Consider the following 19,186-nt stretch of genomic DNA (forward strand, 5'->3'; position numbering starts at 1 on the left):
CAGATGAGAATGGTTTCTCATCATTTAGAGAAAATAAATAGTATTTTTATATATTGCCTGTAAACTGTTTGCTGTACAGCCATTTAGTCATCAACTCTATGGAGAACTAGATAAAAAGTGACTAGGACTAGGCATTTCTTGTCTTGGTATGGAGTCTCTAGACCTAGTAAGTTAAATGTGGACTTACTCTGGTGGTTCTCCTGGTGGTATAACTAAATTTATAACATCAGATATTAATTTATATTTCATTATTCTATCACTAGATGTTGTTGCTGATAATGATGGTGAGGCATTTACTTCTATTAACCATGGTTTTAAATTATCATCAATAATGATATCATAACTAGAATAAAAAATATTATCATCAACAATGATATAATAACTAAAATAAAAACATAATTATCGATAAGTATATCATAATTAAACTAATATAATCAATAATGATATCATAATTAAACTAATATTATCAATATCATAATTAAACTAATATTATCAACGACATCACAATTAAACTAATATCCATAATCATATCATAATTAAACTAATATCAATAATCATATCATAATCAAACTAATATCAATAATCATATCATAATTAAACTAATATCAATAATCATATCATAATCAAACTAATATCAATAATCTTATCATAATCAAACTAATATCAATAATCATATCACAATTAAACTAATATCAATAATCATATCATAATCAAACTATTATCAATAATCATATCATAATCAAACTATTATCAATAATCATATCACAATTAAACTAATATTATCAACGACATCATAATCAAACTATTATCAATAATCATATCATAATCAAACTATTATCAATAATCATATCATAATCAAACTATTATCAATAATCATATCATAATCAAACTATTATCAATAATCATATCATAATCAAACTATTATCAATAATCATATCATAATCAAACTATTATCAATAATCATATCATAATCAAACTAATATCAATAATCATATCACAATTAAACTAATATCAATAATCATATCACAATTAAACTAATATCAATAATCATATCATAATTAAACTCATATCAATGATCATATCATAATCAAACTATTATCAATAATCATATCATAATCAAACTATTATCAATAATCATATCATAATCAAACTATTATCAATAATCATATCACAATTAAACTAATATCAATAATCATATCACAATTAAACTAATATCAATAATCATATCACAATTAAACTAATATCAATAATCATATCATAATTAAACTAATATCAATGATCATATCATAATCAAACTAATATCAATAATCATATCATAATCAAACTAATATCAATAATCATATCACAATTAAACTAATATTATCAACGACATCATAATCAAACTAATATCAATAATCATATCATAATTAAACTAATATCAATAATCATATCATAATCAAACTAATATTAATAATCGTATCATAATCAAACTAATATTATCAATAATCATATCATAATTAAACTAATATCAATAATCATATCATAATCAAACTAATATTATCAATAATCTTATCATAATCAAACTAATATCAATAATCATATCACAATTAAACTAATATTATCAATAATCATATCATAATCAAACTAATATTATCAATAATCATATCACAATTAAACTAACAATATCAATAATATTACATGTTATGTCCATGGGATGATTTTTGAACAATTAGACGTATAGACTTACCCATAACATTCAAAACAATGTCTATCATTTGATATACACCCCTGAAATAATTATAATTGGTCATAGTAGTTACATATATCATTTAATATACCTGTAATTACGAATTCAATACAATTATCAACTAATTTTAGTGTTTTCGATAGCGTCAACTTCTTGATAATTGAAAAATAATGAATTTCTTAAACTCTTGGAAGGAAAACAAATGCCTGGGAAATAATTTCTTTCAATTGGTTCTTGATTTTCACTCTGAGGAATATCTCATCTGATTTCAAATTAATTAATAAATACTTACAGAAACAGCTTTAAGAGAATGTACAGTGAGCCAGTCAATTTCATCAAATAATTTATCAGACACCTAAAATAAATAACAGAATCTCATTAACTCACATTCTTCAGAGATTGTAATTAGAGTGTATTAATGGATTAAAATGGAATTGAAATAAGTAAACATTGAACCTTAAAATAGGTGACCTTATTATCATTTAGGTTTCTGCAATGTAAGGCTAATAAAAATAGGCAATATCAAATATACAAAACCATAATTAGCATACTCAAAGAACTTGAAAATGTTTGTGCCTGTAAAAATGATCAAAAGATTTCCTTTCACCTCTTTTCCTCTGGTACTTTCTAAAAATAACCTCAAATTCTGGACTGTCCATTTACCACCATGTATAGAATTATATTCATCCTAGGATAAAACAATTGATTATGTATATACTTGGTATATGTACATGGTTGAATTTATTACCAAATGCTTGAAAACCATACCATAACTGTGCCCTCTTATCAATAAATAGATGGGAATATGGTCTACTTTATCCAAATAGCTTTGTATGAGGAGGTGAACTTACCCCTTGTTTCTGTATAGAGACATTAGTTAAATGTACAAACATATTATCTAGTTCATTGATATTAGCATTATATTTTACTGTACAAAATCTACAAAATCCTAATTTATACCTGAAATATATATTAATTTAAAAATAAATTCACAATCTGTCACAATCAAGAGGATTACCCTATTGGCTTCAAAACCATTTTAGTTTTATTACATTTTCCTAGCTTTATAAATGAATTTAGTTTCATTACTGGCAGAACTTGAATTAAACAAGTAAAATGTTTCAGGCCATGCTCTCAGACCTATAAAGATCTCATAGAAACTATGCATGAAACAACAATATTATACATGACGTTCTGTTTTAATATTTTTAACAAAGAATAATTTACTTACATATAACATTTTAAAGGTTTAAATGAAGTCACCAGGACAATATTTTTAACAAAGAATAATTAACTTACATATAACATTTTAAAGGTTTAAATGAAGTCACCAGGACATATAATCTAAGATCAAATTTTTTCCCACCAATTAATAAAGGATTATCTATATATTTAGCTATAACATATGTCTCTTTAGCTGTAGGTGGTGTAAATCTGAAAGTACAAATACCAATTTGACTGAAAACTGCAACACCTCTGAATACTCTTTAGTTTTTTTAAAATATTACTGATTTGGATTGTCAGCTTCAAAACAGTATAACTAGTTCTAGAAGAACCATGCATTGATGAATATGCAAATATAAGATCGAATTATCACTTAGAAGACAATTTTCGAAATAGTGGTCTTCAAAAAAAAATGCATATTTAAATGTTTATTATTTTCTAAACTTTAAATAGTTAGTAAAATAACGGAAAAAGATGTGATCGAGATCTATTTTGGGTGTTTCTGAAGAAGGCAGTAAGTTGAAACATCAAATAAGAGGACAATAATATAATTTTAATTGGTTTCCCCTTTTTGGGAATTTATGATAAAATTTAAATGTTTATTCTTTTCTCTTATCAAAACATATTATTCAAAGTTCAAAGAGGTGTAAAATATTTTTTAATCAGGGAATTGATGTGTTGATAAAAAAAGATAAGACAATGAATTCAACCATAATCCATTTGCTAAACAGATACATAACAGATTTGAGAAAAAAAATATTCTACATGATTCTATTCTATGCGCAACTGGCTATATAGGGTGTTGTCAGAAGTGGTTAGGAAAGATTTTGCATGTGCAAGAGCTAAAAATCAAAATCATTTAATCAAACAATGCCCAGTATATTAAGGATAATGTTATACCTGGAGGAACTAAATAGCAGCAAAATAAACATATAATATAGAGAGTTATTTTATTGTGTTGATAAGTATGTAAAATAACTGCAGATATGCAGAGCTATACACGCCTAGCCTCTATCATAATATGTTGCAATGCAGACCACATAAAACAGCTCGGAAGCTGACAGATCTGTGTCAAACAAGGCCTTGTCATATCATTATACTGAGTAGTTTAAAATACAATTCACTATCAAGTTCCTATTATTGTTGTAGGTTTGATTACTGAGTGATGTTTAATCTTATCAATTTCTAATATTATCATGTTTGATTACTAAGCAGTGTAAATAATCTAATCATTATTCTGGGTAGTTTTAAATACAACTCACTTCCAATTTTTTTTTATTGTTGTAGATTGATTATTGAGTAGTGTTCTTGANACAAACATTATTAAGAAGTTTTAAATACAACTCACTATCAATTCCCTGCTATTACTAGATTACCAAGTAGCGTTTTTTAATCAAATCATTAGACTGAGTGGTTTAAAATACAACTCACCATCAAATCTATATTATTGATTTGATTACTGAGTAATGTTCTTTAATCAAATCACTAATCTGAGTAGTTTTATTACAACTTGCTATTATTTTCTACTATTATTAGCATTGATTACTGAGCAATATTCTTTAATCTAATCAGTATACTTTGATTACTGAGTTGTAGTCTTTAATCAAATCACTTAACTGAGTAGTTTTAAATACAACTCACTATCTAACATTTTTGTAGGTTAGATTACTGAGTGATATTCTCACCATCTTTAAATGTGTAATTTAAATTAAACTCAATTTTCTGCTATTATTAGCGTTGATTACTGAGTAATATTCTTTAATCTAATTAGTATACTTTGATTACTGAGTTGTAGTCTTTAATCAAATCAGTATACTGAATAGTTCTAAATACAACTCACTATCAATTTTCTACTATTATTAGCGTTGATAACTGCGTAATATTCATTAATCTAATCAGTATACTGAATAGTTCTAAATACAACTCACTATAAATTTTCTACTATTATTAGCATTGGTTACTGAGTAATATTCATTAATCAAATCAACTATCAATTTTCTATGCATGTTTGAATAAATAAAGGTATATATAATCAAAACTTACACACTAGTTTTACCATCTCGTGACCATTTTTTTAGTTGAGATAATTTATTGACCAGAAATATTCCAATACCTCTTGCTGTACAAAAATAAAACAAAATATATTAAAACTATCATATTGAGATTTATCCTTGATCAGAAACCGAAGCAGTATATTCTTTTCATCCTGCTAACCAAAATCAAAGACAGACAAACCTTCGTATCATACAAGAATAATCATTAGTCTCTATCTCTACCATATTATAACTCTGTCAAGTTGAGTATTGGGGAATAATGACCTATTCAAGGTCAGCAGTGTTAATTAATTGTTACTCATGATCACTATTTTGCAAACATATATCATGATACATGATTTATATACTTCCTCATATAAAAAGTTCATTAGATGCAACCAACGTATTGCCAATATGTTTGGGGGATTTTGGGTTTCATTTTGCAGTTCAGATTGTACATGAAGTATACTTTATAAAAACAAGGGCAATAACTTAGAGAGATTGGAAAACAAACCTTTTCCACATGGTTTCATAATATAAGTAGTATTGGGATTCTTTCTAAACTCTTCAACAAACAAATTATAATCAGACGGTAACATAAATGTCTGTGGAATAAAATCTGCGGACAAAATAGAAAGATGTACATGCATTCAAATAATGGCACAAACAAAAGACATGATATGAAGTGTTCTTCTGTATGTATATAAGCTTATATCTTGTGTATTGATTAAAAACAATCTTTTTATTATGGAATGTCAAGAAATCATCAACACTTAAATTTATAAATGGCCTGGATATGAAATAAAAATGAATGGAGATGTTTTATTTCAAAATGCCAGAGCCAAAACATAACCACAATATTAAACAGGAGATAGGTTGAAAGATAAACCAACAGATCACATTTTTTGTCTACTTTCTCATGGGTCAGATGACTGAGTTGTGATCTCAGAATTTAACTTACCTAAATGAATATATCTGCCATTTTCATCTTTTTCTGCTAATGGATTGCCTTCTTTCTCTAATTCTTTTCTATATCTTTTAATATTTTTTACCATAAGATCTTTCCTGGTTAATTCCATATGATTGGGAAAATGATTAATAAATCTGAAATATGCAATTTTTTCAATGTTTTAAAATTTGACATAGCCTTTACCTGAGGGAGTCATCCTTGTTATTTTGAAGATGGTACATACTTCCAAAATGAAGCATTAGTTCTGTGGGGGTAATATCAGTCAAAAACATTATGCCTAACTGTCTGTGGGTAGTTTATGCATAGGAGAATGATATTAATTGCTCACAAATAGTTTCCACTTTATTCGATTTCATACCACATGTCATATCTTCATTCTGGAAAGTGAGACTGATAGCTTAAATTAAGCTCTATAAGCTGGTGAAATATAGAGATAGAGTACATATTCCCTTTAATAATGATAAGGTATGATGTGATAATATCCATAAAACTGAGAAAATATATTATCTTCACTTACTGGTCATCACTCAATCTATAACCAGCTTCAATACTAAATATATTTCTTATATTCTGTACATTAGCCCTGTAATATAGTTCATAATTTTTAATCTCAGTTATCTGTGTACATACATAATTTCTAACAAAAACAGACTTGATAATTTAGAAAGGGGTGTCTAAATTTGCAGAAATCAGAGATATTGGAAGGAAATCCCAGTAGTATGGTACAAATAAAAGTCCCATATAAGCTTAAGTTATCATAGACATGAAAACCTATTTTGAATCAATTTAATTATTTCAATAGTAAAATCTTACCAATAGAAATTAAAATCATCTTCAGGACTAACTTGTATCCAGCCTCTAGCTTCAAAATTATTCATCAACACAGACTTATCTTGATCACAGGCATATCTTAATTTGGCCATCTTCTTCTGTAAAAGTACAGCAGACAACCTAGACAATCCTATGAAGAATTTACATTGTAATAATGAATAGAGGTCCTTAAGACCATTGTTTTTTTTGGATGAGTATCCCTTCTTTTGGTCAATACAATTTGAAAACTATTATTAGTTTACAGTTTACAAAGCTGAAGTAGGCCTACCCTACAAATGTCACAACAAATGAATAGCACCTGTCACTGTTCAGAGAGATTAGATTCGTTCGCCTGCACTTATTTTTGCAGTTGCAATCTTCAGCTAATAATTACAAAATCATACGTACTTTATCACATGTAAATCGGTATTGAATCGAGTATATATATGCCTCAATCACCAAAATCACTTCATTGTTTTCATAGTTGCTAACATTTTGACGCCATGATGAATTTCAGTCGTTTCGACCAAATGCCATTTCGCCCATATGTATGAAGTCAATTTGCCGATTCTAGCAGTCAAATCGACCAAACAAAGAATACACTGCCGCATATTTAAAATATTGTTTGGTCACTTTAAATCAGTGAGATTTTAATTGGCAGCTACATAGTGTAGCCTTACAACTCATAATTTCATAACTTCTTCCATAGGACATCTGGTTTGTTAGAAAATAGCAACCAGTCCAAATCTAGGTTTTTTCTCTGAGCTTACTAAAGTTAACGCCCAAACAAGTGTGCTTTGGAGTCAGGGCATTCTCACCCTTCAGAACACCTGATACCACTATATGAATATTGTTTGTCAACTTGGGTTCTCTTTCAGAGAGTGTTCATTGGGTAAATTCAATCCATGTAATTTCTCTAAACAACAATATTGATAATATGTAAACAACAATTTTATTCTCTGCATAATGTATATTAAATAATTGTCAAATATCTGGTGGTTCCTCATCAGAATCAAATTCAGCATCTTCATCTTTAATCCATTTACCATCCCAATCTCGTTTCCATCCAGCTCTAAAAGAAATACACAAACAGTTAAAAAATGATCAGAAATAGTGCTTAACTGCTAAATTTTTTGCTAATGCTTTTACAGATTGGTCTGATAAAGCCAGGCAACACAATTCAGTGAACGACATTTTCTTGAGTAAATAAAGTTATTGTGTTGATAGTAAAGCATAGAATAATAGTAGAAATCGGCTGAGCCGTGGTATACTAAAAGTAGAACACATGCATGACTTGAGTAGGACAATTGGTAGGACAACAACTCTTACACCTGTTAAAGTTGTGCACCATGTGATACGCAAGCCACTTCTATGACATCATGGCAGATCTCTCCTATTGGTGAGCCTACTATCTTTACTGGTAGCAAAAAGGGACATACATTCGTCTCAATACACTCTGATTGTATATACATACCCTCTCAACTGTTGAATTTTCTTAGAGAGTTGTATCTCTTCTTCTGTCACAATTTTCGGAGGAGATACTTTTTCCACAGAAGCATCGGATGGGCACAATTTATCATTTACATCTGGTACATCTGACACAATAGTTTTTAGATCTGAACGAATGTCACTGTTTTCTTCCAATATAGAATGAGATTCCTGCAGCACCTTTCTATTTGTCGGATCTATTGTTTGCCGCTTGCCAACATAAGGCTTAACAGTTTCCATGCCTCGGTCTTCCGAACGAAAAATGTTTTTTAATTTGGCATCATGCATGATGGGTTCAGAGGAACTAAGATGTCCCCATTTTCCTTTACTAGAGCCAGGTAAGTCTGATAATTGAACAGTATTTGTAGAAATTTTGGTCCTAGTTCCAATATGTATCTTAGGTTTTCTGTCATATGGTTTGAGTTTCCTAGATCTAGCATCATATGGAGTGGATGACATCAGATGTTTATTGCTCAGATGTTCCTAAAATAACAGTAATCAATAAGATTATTATATGATGTTTGGAAAACTTCATTTTGAAACAAATAAATTTAGCAAATTGACCTGAGTATATTACACCATTGAAGACAAATTATTCAAAATTCTAACCCATTGTATCATTCACTTTCATGCCTGTTCTTCTATAAAATTTGATGTCACTTGGCTACAGTCCTTCAAAAACCTTGTTTTGGTATTAATTATTTTCCTTATTATCATCAAACTAAATTGGTACGACAACAAACCTCAGCAATCTTTATATTAGTGTTGCCATACTTTTCAAAATGTTCTGCTTTTCTCTTTTCTATCATATTTTTTAGTTCTCTTTGTTTTTCTAGAAATATGGTAGCACCTGAAACAATATTTTTTTTAGTCCATATGAATCATGTTGAGAATTGATACATTTATACTATATTAGGGAATCAGCCACGAAAAAAAAATGTGAATGGTCTTTCTCAGTTCTTATTATGTGTAAAAATGGAAGAAAATTTCCATTCTGTAAAGATTTATAAACAAATACATGAAAACGTTTAGTTAAACTAAGGAAAATGTTTGAAGTCATATGCAAAGATATAAAATTGAGAAAATTTAATACTTTTTGAGAAATTGATTGAGAATTTGGTTTCTGGCAGTAAAAAAGCCCAGGTATATAAAACCAAATACGTATTCTAAACATCTTGTAATTATAGATACTTAAAATTAGAAATATTAAAACAGAACTTGAATCATGTTGTTATTTTAGAGTTTCATGCTTTGCGATCTTCAAATCTAAATTTATCAAAATAAATCTGTATTGCAAATGATTGAAAAAATTACAGAACTTTTAAAAAAATGTATTACCTTGTTCATGTTTCTTGCCTGCTCTATGTACTAATAACATATCAATAGTATCAAATATAGGATGGTAACTACACACTAAACATGTAAACCTAAAAAATATTTACAAATGCCGCACATCATTAAATGTCACAGATATACACAGTAAATAATGTAATACTTTCAGGGACAGGCTGGCCATTTTTTTTCACCAATCATACTTTAGTATGTCCTCAGGACAAGGAATAATTTTACTTTCAATCAGTTATAGTGTTCACAGCTCACCGTTGAAATTTGAGCCTTCAAATCCATGTGTGTCTAGAATTATCCAGGTTTGAATGTTAAAATGACGACTCATCAATTTAAGATACACCTGTCCCTTTATGTGACATATAGGGTTAAAGAACAGGTTAATTAACAGAACACAATTTTATACTATACTACTCCTTAGTTGTATTGCACACAATGTTTCAACAATCTACATTGTCATCATCAGGTGAAATGAGGCAGTATACTACTAGAAGGTATATAATATATATAAATAAAAGACATACAAATAATCTTTACACTCAATCAATTCTCAGATGTTTCCAGAGAATGATCTACTGTGACAAGCTATTTTTGAGTTAAATCTAAAGATTATCAGATAGTACTTACTTTCCATTACTTAATAATTTAGCCTCATCTTCTGGAACATTTTCCCCTACCAGATCTCTTATTCTTCTTTTCTGAAAAAAGAACATTGGTTTGCAAAGTGTTTGAAAAGTTTTTGGAGAGGCAAGACGGAAAATCACAGACACCACCAACCCACTTTCATATCATGTTCAACTCTAGTCTTAATGCTCGTCAGATGATAACAAAATAACATTGAATCAGTTGGGGACAGGATTTATTTTCACTCACTCTCAAAACATCTAGTTGTTCTTTATCGTCACCCTCGCGTTTGAAAGACATTTCAACTGGAATAATCTAATGACTGATTCTGACATTTACAGTCGATTTACTTTCTACACATGTCTTTGTTGACATTTGTTCAGTTATCGCATTTTCCCGCGAGATTACGCCGACCACTTCCCTACATCCGGGCAATCTGCGTCAAAATTATGCGCATACGATCAATTTGTGTAGTCGTCGAGTAATCGGTAGGGAACGAAGAAAATATTTTATTCTTGTAAGTAATCAGATGAATATATGTATCCAATCAATATGGAATTTAAAAGATGAAATGTTAATTATTGGAAATAAAAGGGTCTCAACTTTCTGCCGACCCATGAAATGGAGGAAATGTGGAATGCAAATGTCCTTGGTGCACCGACATTTTTATCCCAACCCAACTTCTCAATCTGGGGTGCGAAATTTATGATAGGTCAAATTACTTTAAAGCTTTTTGACACACGAACTCTAGATTTTTGTTAGTCTTAGAACTAGTAAATTTAGTCTTAATAAGCCAGGTAGTCGATGTCTCTAGTTTGACACAAATTTGGAAAACGGGTCAAGATTTTGGTTATATTCACATTATGAAAATAAAGATATTTCACGTTCAAGCTGTCAGTGTCAAATTTACAATACAGTCGGACTAGTCACCAATCATAAGGAGTCTTTGTCAATTAGATGTTGATTGATTAGTCATATACATGAAAATTTCCTTGTTGTAATGTACTTTTTTCATAAATATGTTTTAGAAAATCTTCTATTTTGTGATTAAATATTTACATATCTGTCTAGAGATGTCACTTTGTCAGTGGCAATATGACAATATGAGAACCGGTATGTGGTCATTATAATTATCTTCACAATGTCAAATTTTTACAAACTGCTTATTATGCCTTTACAGCAATAGTCAGTAACCCTTGACATAAGACTGTTAAACATTATGGCTTGAAAATATTAACCACTAAAAGATTGACCCCTGTAATTTCACAAATTGAAACTGAAACTACAGTGTTTCACAGATGTTGATTAATTTGGTATGTGTATATGGTAGGCCTATTATATAAACCTGAGTGAAGATGAGGTAATCTTATCTTAAAATGAAGTTAAACAATATGCTTTAATAGCTTAAATATTAACCTCTTGCTTAACTCTGTGATCTTGAATAGTGAAAATACAACAACTTCCTTCATTTTCAACATATTTTCGTATATTGAAGATTATAATATGACCATGAAATGTAAAATAGTGAGAAAATTAAGGGTATACTTACTTTTTCTTAGGATGAACAAAATGATAACATTTGTAAACTTAAATGAATCTTCGTTCATCAAATTGTTCCAATCAATCCATTAAACTGAGTAATAATTCATTAAACAAAGTAATTTTGAAACATACTTAAATCGTTTTGCAATAGTTATTAAATTTGATGTCCATTCTATGAGGAAGTATCCTTTTAACCATATGGGCAAATTTGAATGTATGTTTAGTATGTATTTTATTTTTATTCTTTGCAGATAAAGCAACAGGTCTGCTTTCTTTAAGCTGGAAATTTTCAAGATGTCTGTCGGTGAAGAACAAGTTGAGGTACTTTTGATAATTTTTTTTTCTCTAATTGCCATTTCATATTTTTTCTCACCATTCATGATTGTTTCATAAGTGTCAATAGAAGGAATGCACCTCACCTGTTACACTGCCAGTTTAAAATGATAAGCACAATTCCTGTTGATTCTTGAATTTGAAGAAGTCTTACTGAATATTGTATTCTACTTTACAGTGTCCTTTGTGTATGGAACTATTAGAAATTGATGATATTAACTTTTATCCATGTACATGTGGGTATCAGGTAAGTTTCAATCATTGCATATTTATGGAAACTCAGTCAAATGTTCAGTCAAATCATTTTAAAATATATATATTCGAAAAACTTTAAATGTTGGTTTGAGACACCATAACGAGGTAAAATAAATTTACAGACTGCGTGTTCAAGTCAGTAACTTTGGCATGAACAGTTTTTATGATATTTTATTCTACCGGTACTACTTAAGAATTTTTAGCTTTCAAATGACAAATTGTCATTGTGTCTTATAGATATGCAGATTCTGCTGGCACAGGATAAGAACAGATGAAAACGGTCTGTGTCCAGCTTGCAGAAAGCAATATCCTGAAGATCCTGCTGAATTCAAACCTTTAACAGAAGATATACTGCTGAAAATCAAAAGAGAAAGACGACAGAAGGATGTCCAAAAGAAACAAAAAGCTGCTGAAAATAGGAAACATTTGGCAAATGTCAGGTATAGTCTAGCAGTGTTTTTTATTCACATTAGGGACAGGAAATCCTCTGTCCTCTGTAGCTTTAACTTGGAAAGTTTCTTAACATCTTTGAATGTGCAGTTGCTCACTGATATCTGTAGTGGATTTTTCGTGATATAACAGGCATGTCTTGGATTTCTTTTCATTGACACTGTTGCAGTTATGTAATTCAATATTGCGTACGGTAACAAAAAAAATATTTAAAAAAAATTTCTATTTCTCACTGTCATTGTTTTCATTTTTTTACCAGAGAGAGTTGTCTTTCTTTCAGAGTTGTACAGAAAAATTTAGTATTTGTAGTGGGTTTGTCACAGAGAATAGCAGAATCAGAAGTATTGAAAAAACATGAATATTTTGGAAAATTTGGGAAAATTCATAAAGTAGTTATTAATCAAAGTACTTCCTATGCTGGGTCGCAAGCCTCGGTAAGAATTTTGTTTTTAAAATTAACTTTTAACTTTACCTGGCACTTGCCCGAATAACAACTGTAGGATGACAGGATCCTGAAGGATGTCCTAGGATTTTAATTTTGGTCAGCAATGCATGTTGGTAGTACTACATGGGTAAAATTGTTTGGATGGTCCATAAAGCCTGGACTGGTTGCACTTGAGGATCCGTCAGTAGTTCAAAATTTATTAAGGGTAGGCCAGTGACGTTCATTTCTCTCATCCAACACTGAATTGTGCCAGCTGTTTTTATTAGTAAGATGAGATGGTAAAAAGAAAAGCGTAAATAATTCACACTCGATTTTATTTTTTACAGGGTCCTAGTGCTAGTGGGTATGTCACATATTATAAATCAGAAGATGCTTTAAAAGCCATAATGCATGTAAATAATATACATGTTGATGGGCGAACTTTAAAGGCTTCCTTAGGTACAACAAAATACTGTAGTCATTTTTTGAAGGGCACCCAGTGTCTTAAATCAGTAAGTTTTTTTTAAAATTCTTAAGTTTTTTTTAAAATTCTTAAGGTTTTTTTAAAATTCTATGCTCAATATTGCTTGCAGAACTTTTTGAGCTTGATCTTATCATGGTTTGAGATTTAAACCTTCCGACATGTTAGTGTTCAGATTAAACAGACCCTTGTGCAACAGACCATGCGCATGAAAGATATCCTGACAGTTGTGAAATCAAAAAGGACTGGCCTAATGCTGCTGATGTGGCTATATTACCCCCATTAAACACTGCATGGCCAATTCAGAAATTTGTAAAATGAAAATATTTGAATTAAGTCTATTTAAGAGGATATTACACTCACAAAAGACTACGATCACATTTTTTGGACTCTGGTCCTGTTAATTTAATTATTAAGTCAATAATGGAGAATTCAAACAAGAAGTGGAGAAAAAGGTGTAAAAGAAGATTTAAAATTCTATTTTGTATTATAGGATTGTATGTATTTACATGAGTTGGGTGAAGAAGCTGCTAGTTTTACAAAAGAAGAAATGCAAATGGGGTAAGTCAATGTTTGATTTTGACTGTGACCTGACACTTTATGTATAATCAGTCGTGATCAAAACTGAAAGCATTGTCATCAAGACTTCAAATCAGCTTCTTAAAATTTTATGGGTTACATTTCATAAAATGAAATTACAGAAGATAGCTTGAAAAGCTTTTTGATTTGTCTTGTAATCTATGACATTTTATTTGCAGGAAACATCAGGAATATGAACAGAAGTTAATTGAGAACTTTTTAAACAGTCAGAATTCGGCTAATAATCATTTATCATCTAATAATAAAATAAAAACTGGAAGGTAAGCCACTGTTTATCATGAATAAAACAGAAGCTCACGAGTTAGTTTCCAAACTTTCTTAGACTGGTTTAGTTACTTAAATTCTTACTCTCTAATCTAAAGATCTAGAGTTTATTATGTTGCACAGTTTTAGAAGGGTAAAAGCCTTCTATCCTTTAAGATTGTGCATTACTAAACAGAGGCCTCTTGTGCTACAGAATGTGCACATCCTTGAACTGTGTCGTTTCATTTCGACATGGTTGTCTTAAGTATCTACTTTAGTATGATTCAAAGTGGATCTGTGGGTGACTCATTGACTTCAATACTTGGTGCTTTGGATTAAAACGTCCTCTCGCTATTTAATAAATGTGTACCTAAGTCATCAGATTATTTTTATTTGTAGGAAAAAATCCACCTCTCCAATCAATGACCAGCCACCAGACAATCAACAACAAACAAATAGAACAGAGAGTAATCAAACTCCACCTCAATCTAGTGAAATAACACATGGTCAACCTAGCCCGGTGTCTGGTAGTAATACAGATACCTGGCCGACACTAGCTGGTAATAACGGTAAAATAGAGAGGTTAACTAATGGTAATCGGCAATCTACCAATAGTCCTGATATCCGTTCTGAAACTCCTCCTACCAATAACACCAATAAAGCTGTGGGTAGTTCTCGTCATAAAAATTCAACTTCTGAAAGTGATACTCAAAATACAGTGTAAGTTTTAAGCTAGAAGACTAATGTAAGGTTTTCCTCATATCTTAGTCTTGCATATTTAGATGAAATGTTTAAATGTAATTGATACTTATTGGTCTGATGTCCTCGGTGCAAGATCAGGTTCTTTGATATTGTTTTTTAGATGCTTCTTCGAACAAAATTCAAACAAATTGATTTACAAATACTACCTGAAAATCGTTGCATTGCTAAAGATATTCTTATTTACCCACATTTCTGTTATCTTAAACCAACTAATTCTTATTGATAAGAGCTCATATTATGTCACTGTATAGTAAAACTGTCAAGGTTTCAACTTCCTGCATATAAGCAAAGGCTTATTTTTCAGTGGATGATTTAAAACATAGCTTTGAAAGGCTAAAAAAATGAAATGAAACCTCTTTCAGTGTATAGGAAAGCAGAACCATGACTTTAAAATACAAACTATATTTTGTAGATATCAGCCAGCAGATCGGGGTAGTGAGATACCAAACCCAGATTCTTTAACAGCAGAGAATCCACCACATCCTTCTCAGAACATATCTCCAGCTCCACCTGTGGTAGACAATCCAATGAATGATTCCCCTCCCCATCAGTTACTAACAGATCCTATATCCACCTCTCAACAATCTCCTCTGCCTGCTTCTATTCCTTCATTACTACATACAACTACAGTACCACCCATTGGTTTTAACAGACGGTCTTTATTTGACAACAGCACCGATAGTCTTTCATTCTTTAGTTCCAATACCTTCACTAGCAAGCCAAAAAATATACAGCCTCCTCAACCGGCAGGTTAGTTCATATGTTCAAATTTGTTGTGTTTATTAAATTTGAATTGTAAAGCAAGCTGAAAACGGGCAGAAGATAATTTTGACTGCTGAACATGTACTGTTTAAAATTTGTTTTAGTTGTTCAAAACATGTAAAATATGGAATTCAAAATTACAATGTGTCATATTTCTGAGCTTGATATTTCAAAATGTTAGTGAAAACAAATTCAGATTTTAATGATGATCTAAATGCCGAACTTTTAGCTTGAGGTCACACAGTTATTTGCTCCAATTAAGGATTGGGATTTTAAGGATATTCATTCATTTTATCAGATTGATGTATAAAGAAAGCGGCAAACCTTATCAGTTTAAGAAATCCAACTATGTTTAGCAGACATTTGTGACGTTTCAATTTTGCTTGATTTTAGCTGATTGTTATTTTAGACATGCCAGTTCCGATACCCACAACAGAGTTTTCAGACAATATCCCAGTGTCTAGTGAAACAGATTGGCAAGCTGCTTTCGGTTTTCATTCTTCTAAAGAAAAAGATCTTGATGATGACTTAGGTAAGCTATTCTAATATGCCAACAGGTCTATATTAATAGTTTTTGTCCAGTGATTCAGACACATCCATTAGAGTCTTGATCTGTTTTTTTGTCACTAACGGTCCATCAGTGCAGATCAGAGGTGAAAGAGGAATTAACATCCAAAGAATAAACTGCTGTAGAACTCAAAATATATTCCATAATAGCATTATTGAATTATGAGATAATTTATGGAAATCGCTTTGTGCTACAGGCTCTTAAAAGATCTCACAAGAAGGCTAAAAATTCCCTCATTGTACACTTCAATGCTCAATTAACATACGTTTATTAATGTTTATTTCTTCAGGGTTTGATCCATGTAATGAGTCTTTCAAAGGTTTAGCTGATTTAATTGAAAAAGAAAATGGCCTCAATAGACAACATGCTGTAAATATGCAACAGAGACAGTTTGGTTATGGTCAGAATCCAATGACGTCCATGACTCAGCAGCCATCAGCTCCACAGACACAACAACAGAGGCCTCATTTCAATAATATTCCACCAGGTTTCTCTCTTAGCCATATACAACAACATCAACAACAACAGTTATTAAAACAACCTTATTATAGACCTGGTAAGTTCAAAACTAAGATCATGTTAGTTTAATTTATTCACTGATAACCCAATTCTAGTGCCCATTTAACACAAGTACCTTGAACTTATAAGTCGTAAAATGAGGAAGCTGATCTACTACAGACCAGGCTGTTTCATTTCACGAATTTGTGTGGGTGATTCCACTTGCCATGCATGTAGAATGTAGAATATCTGAGGACACTTCTAAGACATAAAATTTTGTTTTTGTTTTTTTAACTTTGACGAAATTCGGTGTTGAATCCTTATATCCACGAAAATAGGTTAAACCACTGTACCACACACATTCTAGGTCATTTATTTGACTGTTCAATCATCAGATTGTCAGACCATGTTCAGGGAGACACAAATAAAATGTATCCAGATCATGAATATGAATTAAAATTCCTAATCACATTTCGTCCCTTATACTCTTGATCAACACACAGAGGAGTAGGTTTTTTTTGGTCGAAAATGTCAAGCTGTGTCTGCCATATTGGATAATATAAGCTGAATATTTTATCATTTCAGAATACAATCCAAATAAAATGTCAGACTTCATGCCCTATTCTCAAGGCTTTTCTAGAGTTCCCCAAAACAATTTTCATAATAATTATCAAGATATATTACGAGAACAGACTTTACAACAACAACAACATCAACAGAGACAACAACCACAACAACAACAACAGTCTTCACAGGTTTGTCAGCTCATCTTTCTTAAACTCAAAAGATTTCAGCTTAATGACAGCTATGATTCATAGAATTTCAGGGTTGGATTAATATATAGAATTGAAAACCACTGTTCATTTATGTGAATGACTACAGCAATATTGGATTAGGTTTAAAACAAACATAAATTAAAAGTTCAAATAGGTGTTGTGTGTCCTGTTAAAATCGTTTGTTTACCAGTGTAAATTTTTCAGGGCGATTCATTTGGAATGCAGGATATGCAGACTCATCTCCGATCGTTATTGCCAAATATTAATATAAGTTTTGGTGTCAAACCTACACATGGTGCAAACCACTCACAACAACAACATTCAACTGCTCAGAATACAGCTCACAGATCTTCACCGCCAGGTTTGTCGGCCATTTTGTTTTCATATTTTACCTTCTGCCAACTTTCCAATCATTTCCACAAGACTGCAGGTACATGAGACACAGGGTTGAACTTGAGACACAGGGTTGAACTTAATCTTTCTTTTTGTTATGGTGGCTTTGTATTGCGTTCAAGTTTGCTTCCATATGACATTTTTGCAAAAACCTCTGCTACTTATAAAATTTGTTACATTATGACTAGGCAACCTTTTCAATAGATGATACTTCTGAAAAAGAAATTATAGAATATCTTCGAACTGAAGACTTTTGGGGAGTTTTAGCTACAAATTATATCTATGGTAAACATGTACCTGCAGTTTTAGGAACCTTGAACATGTCGCAAAAATTTGGAGGATACCATCAGCTCTGCTCACCAAATTCTCTAGGTTAAGCAGATTTCAAAGCCTTGTACTTCACAAGAGGTAGTTGCACCATTTGAGACTAGATGCACTAGATAAACGTTGTATATTTCTATCATTATGTCATGTGTTATTGTCCCTATAGTACTTTTAGATGTTGAAATTTATATTTTACTTCAGTAGTCTTCCATGTACCTAATTTTTTCAGTTTTTTTCTTAACAATTTATTTTATTTTCTGAAATGACCTTTGAAATAATTGAAATTTTCTTTATATTTAGTTAGAAAGAGCATTCGAAATCACGCTTTAGGCACATAATTCAGTTAGCATGACTGATTGAGAAGCGTCACATAGTTAACTTTTCTAGATTTGATAATTTCAAAATCATGGCAAATTTCTCCTGAAAATTCACACAATTACTCATTGCTTTAAGGTTATGCCAAGTCTTAATCTGTTTTTATATGGCTTCCCAGATATATCTCCTACTATAAAAAATTGTCAAAGATTTTTCCTTAGAATTGATTACAATATCTGGA

The 19,186-nt window shown here is 30.7% G+C and overlaps 3 protein-coding genes across 3 annotated transcripts in view; 1 reads left to right on the top strand and 2 right to left on the bottom strand.

Annotated features, from left to right (window-relative positions):
- Nucleotides 1–7,286, bottom strand: part of LOTGIDRAFT_214949 (hypothetical protein) — a 9,048-nt gene extending 1,762 nt beyond the window's left edge. The window contains exons 1-12 of the mRNA XM_009055563.1: nucleotides 7,172–7,286; nucleotides 6,767–6,914; nucleotides 6,471–6,536; nucleotides 5,945–6,087; nucleotides 5,498–5,602; nucleotides 4,994–5,069; nucleotides 3,026–3,160; nucleotides 2,578–2,686; nucleotides 2,334–2,414; nucleotides 2,019–2,081; nucleotides 1,727–1,767; nucleotides 188–343 (exon numbers count right to left, since the gene is read on the bottom strand). Coding sequence (XP_009053811.1) covers nucleotides 188–343; nucleotides 1,727–1,767; nucleotides 2,019–2,081; nucleotides 2,334–2,414; nucleotides 2,578–2,686; nucleotides 3,026–3,160; nucleotides 4,994–5,069; nucleotides 5,498–5,602; nucleotides 5,945–6,087; nucleotides 6,471–6,536; nucleotides 6,767–6,876 — 1,085 coding nt within the window. The 5' untranslated portion in view covers nucleotides 6,877–6,914; nucleotides 7,172–7,286. The remainder of the gene's footprint in view (nucleotides 1–187; nucleotides 344–1,726; nucleotides 1,768–2,018; nucleotides 2,082–2,333; nucleotides 2,415–2,577; nucleotides 2,687–3,025; nucleotides 3,161–4,993; nucleotides 5,070–5,497; nucleotides 5,603–5,944; nucleotides 6,088–6,470; nucleotides 6,537–6,766; nucleotides 6,915–7,171) is intronic.
- Nucleotides 7,287–9,572: 2,286 nt separating this feature from the next.
- LOTGIDRAFT_117276 (hypothetical protein) lies at nucleotides 9,573–10,519 on the bottom strand (the record flags this gene model as incomplete). Its single annotated transcript, XM_009055564.1, has 3 exons — nucleotides 9,573–9,678; nucleotides 10,223–10,293; nucleotides 10,469–10,519. The coding sequence occupies 3 exons, from the start codon at nucleotides 10,517–10,519 to the stop codon at nucleotides 9,573–9,575; spliced, it is 228 nt and encodes a 75-aa protein (XP_009053812.1).
- A 1,747-nt stretch (nucleotides 10,520–12,266) lies between these two features.
- Nucleotides 12,267–17,227, top strand: LOTGIDRAFT_117139 (hypothetical protein; the record flags this gene model as incomplete). The annotated part of the gene is made up of 9 exons (XM_009055565.1): nucleotides 12,267–12,341; nucleotides 12,587–12,789; nucleotides 13,080–13,233; nucleotides 13,571–13,735; nucleotides 14,198–14,265; nucleotides 14,463–14,564; nucleotides 14,947–15,211; nucleotides 16,510–16,603; nucleotides 16,929–17,227. Coding segments are annotated over 9 exons (1,425 nt in total), but the record flags the coding sequence as incomplete, so codon positions are not given.
- Between the last annotated feature and the right edge of the window lie 1,959 nt (nucleotides 17,228–19,186).

Source organism: Lottia gigantea, assembly GCF_000327385.1.
Source record: "Lottia gigantea unplaced genomic scaffold LOTGIsca_25, whole genome shotgun sequence".
NCBI lineage: Eukaryota > Metazoa > Mollusca > Gastropoda > Lottiidae > Lottia > Lottia gigantea.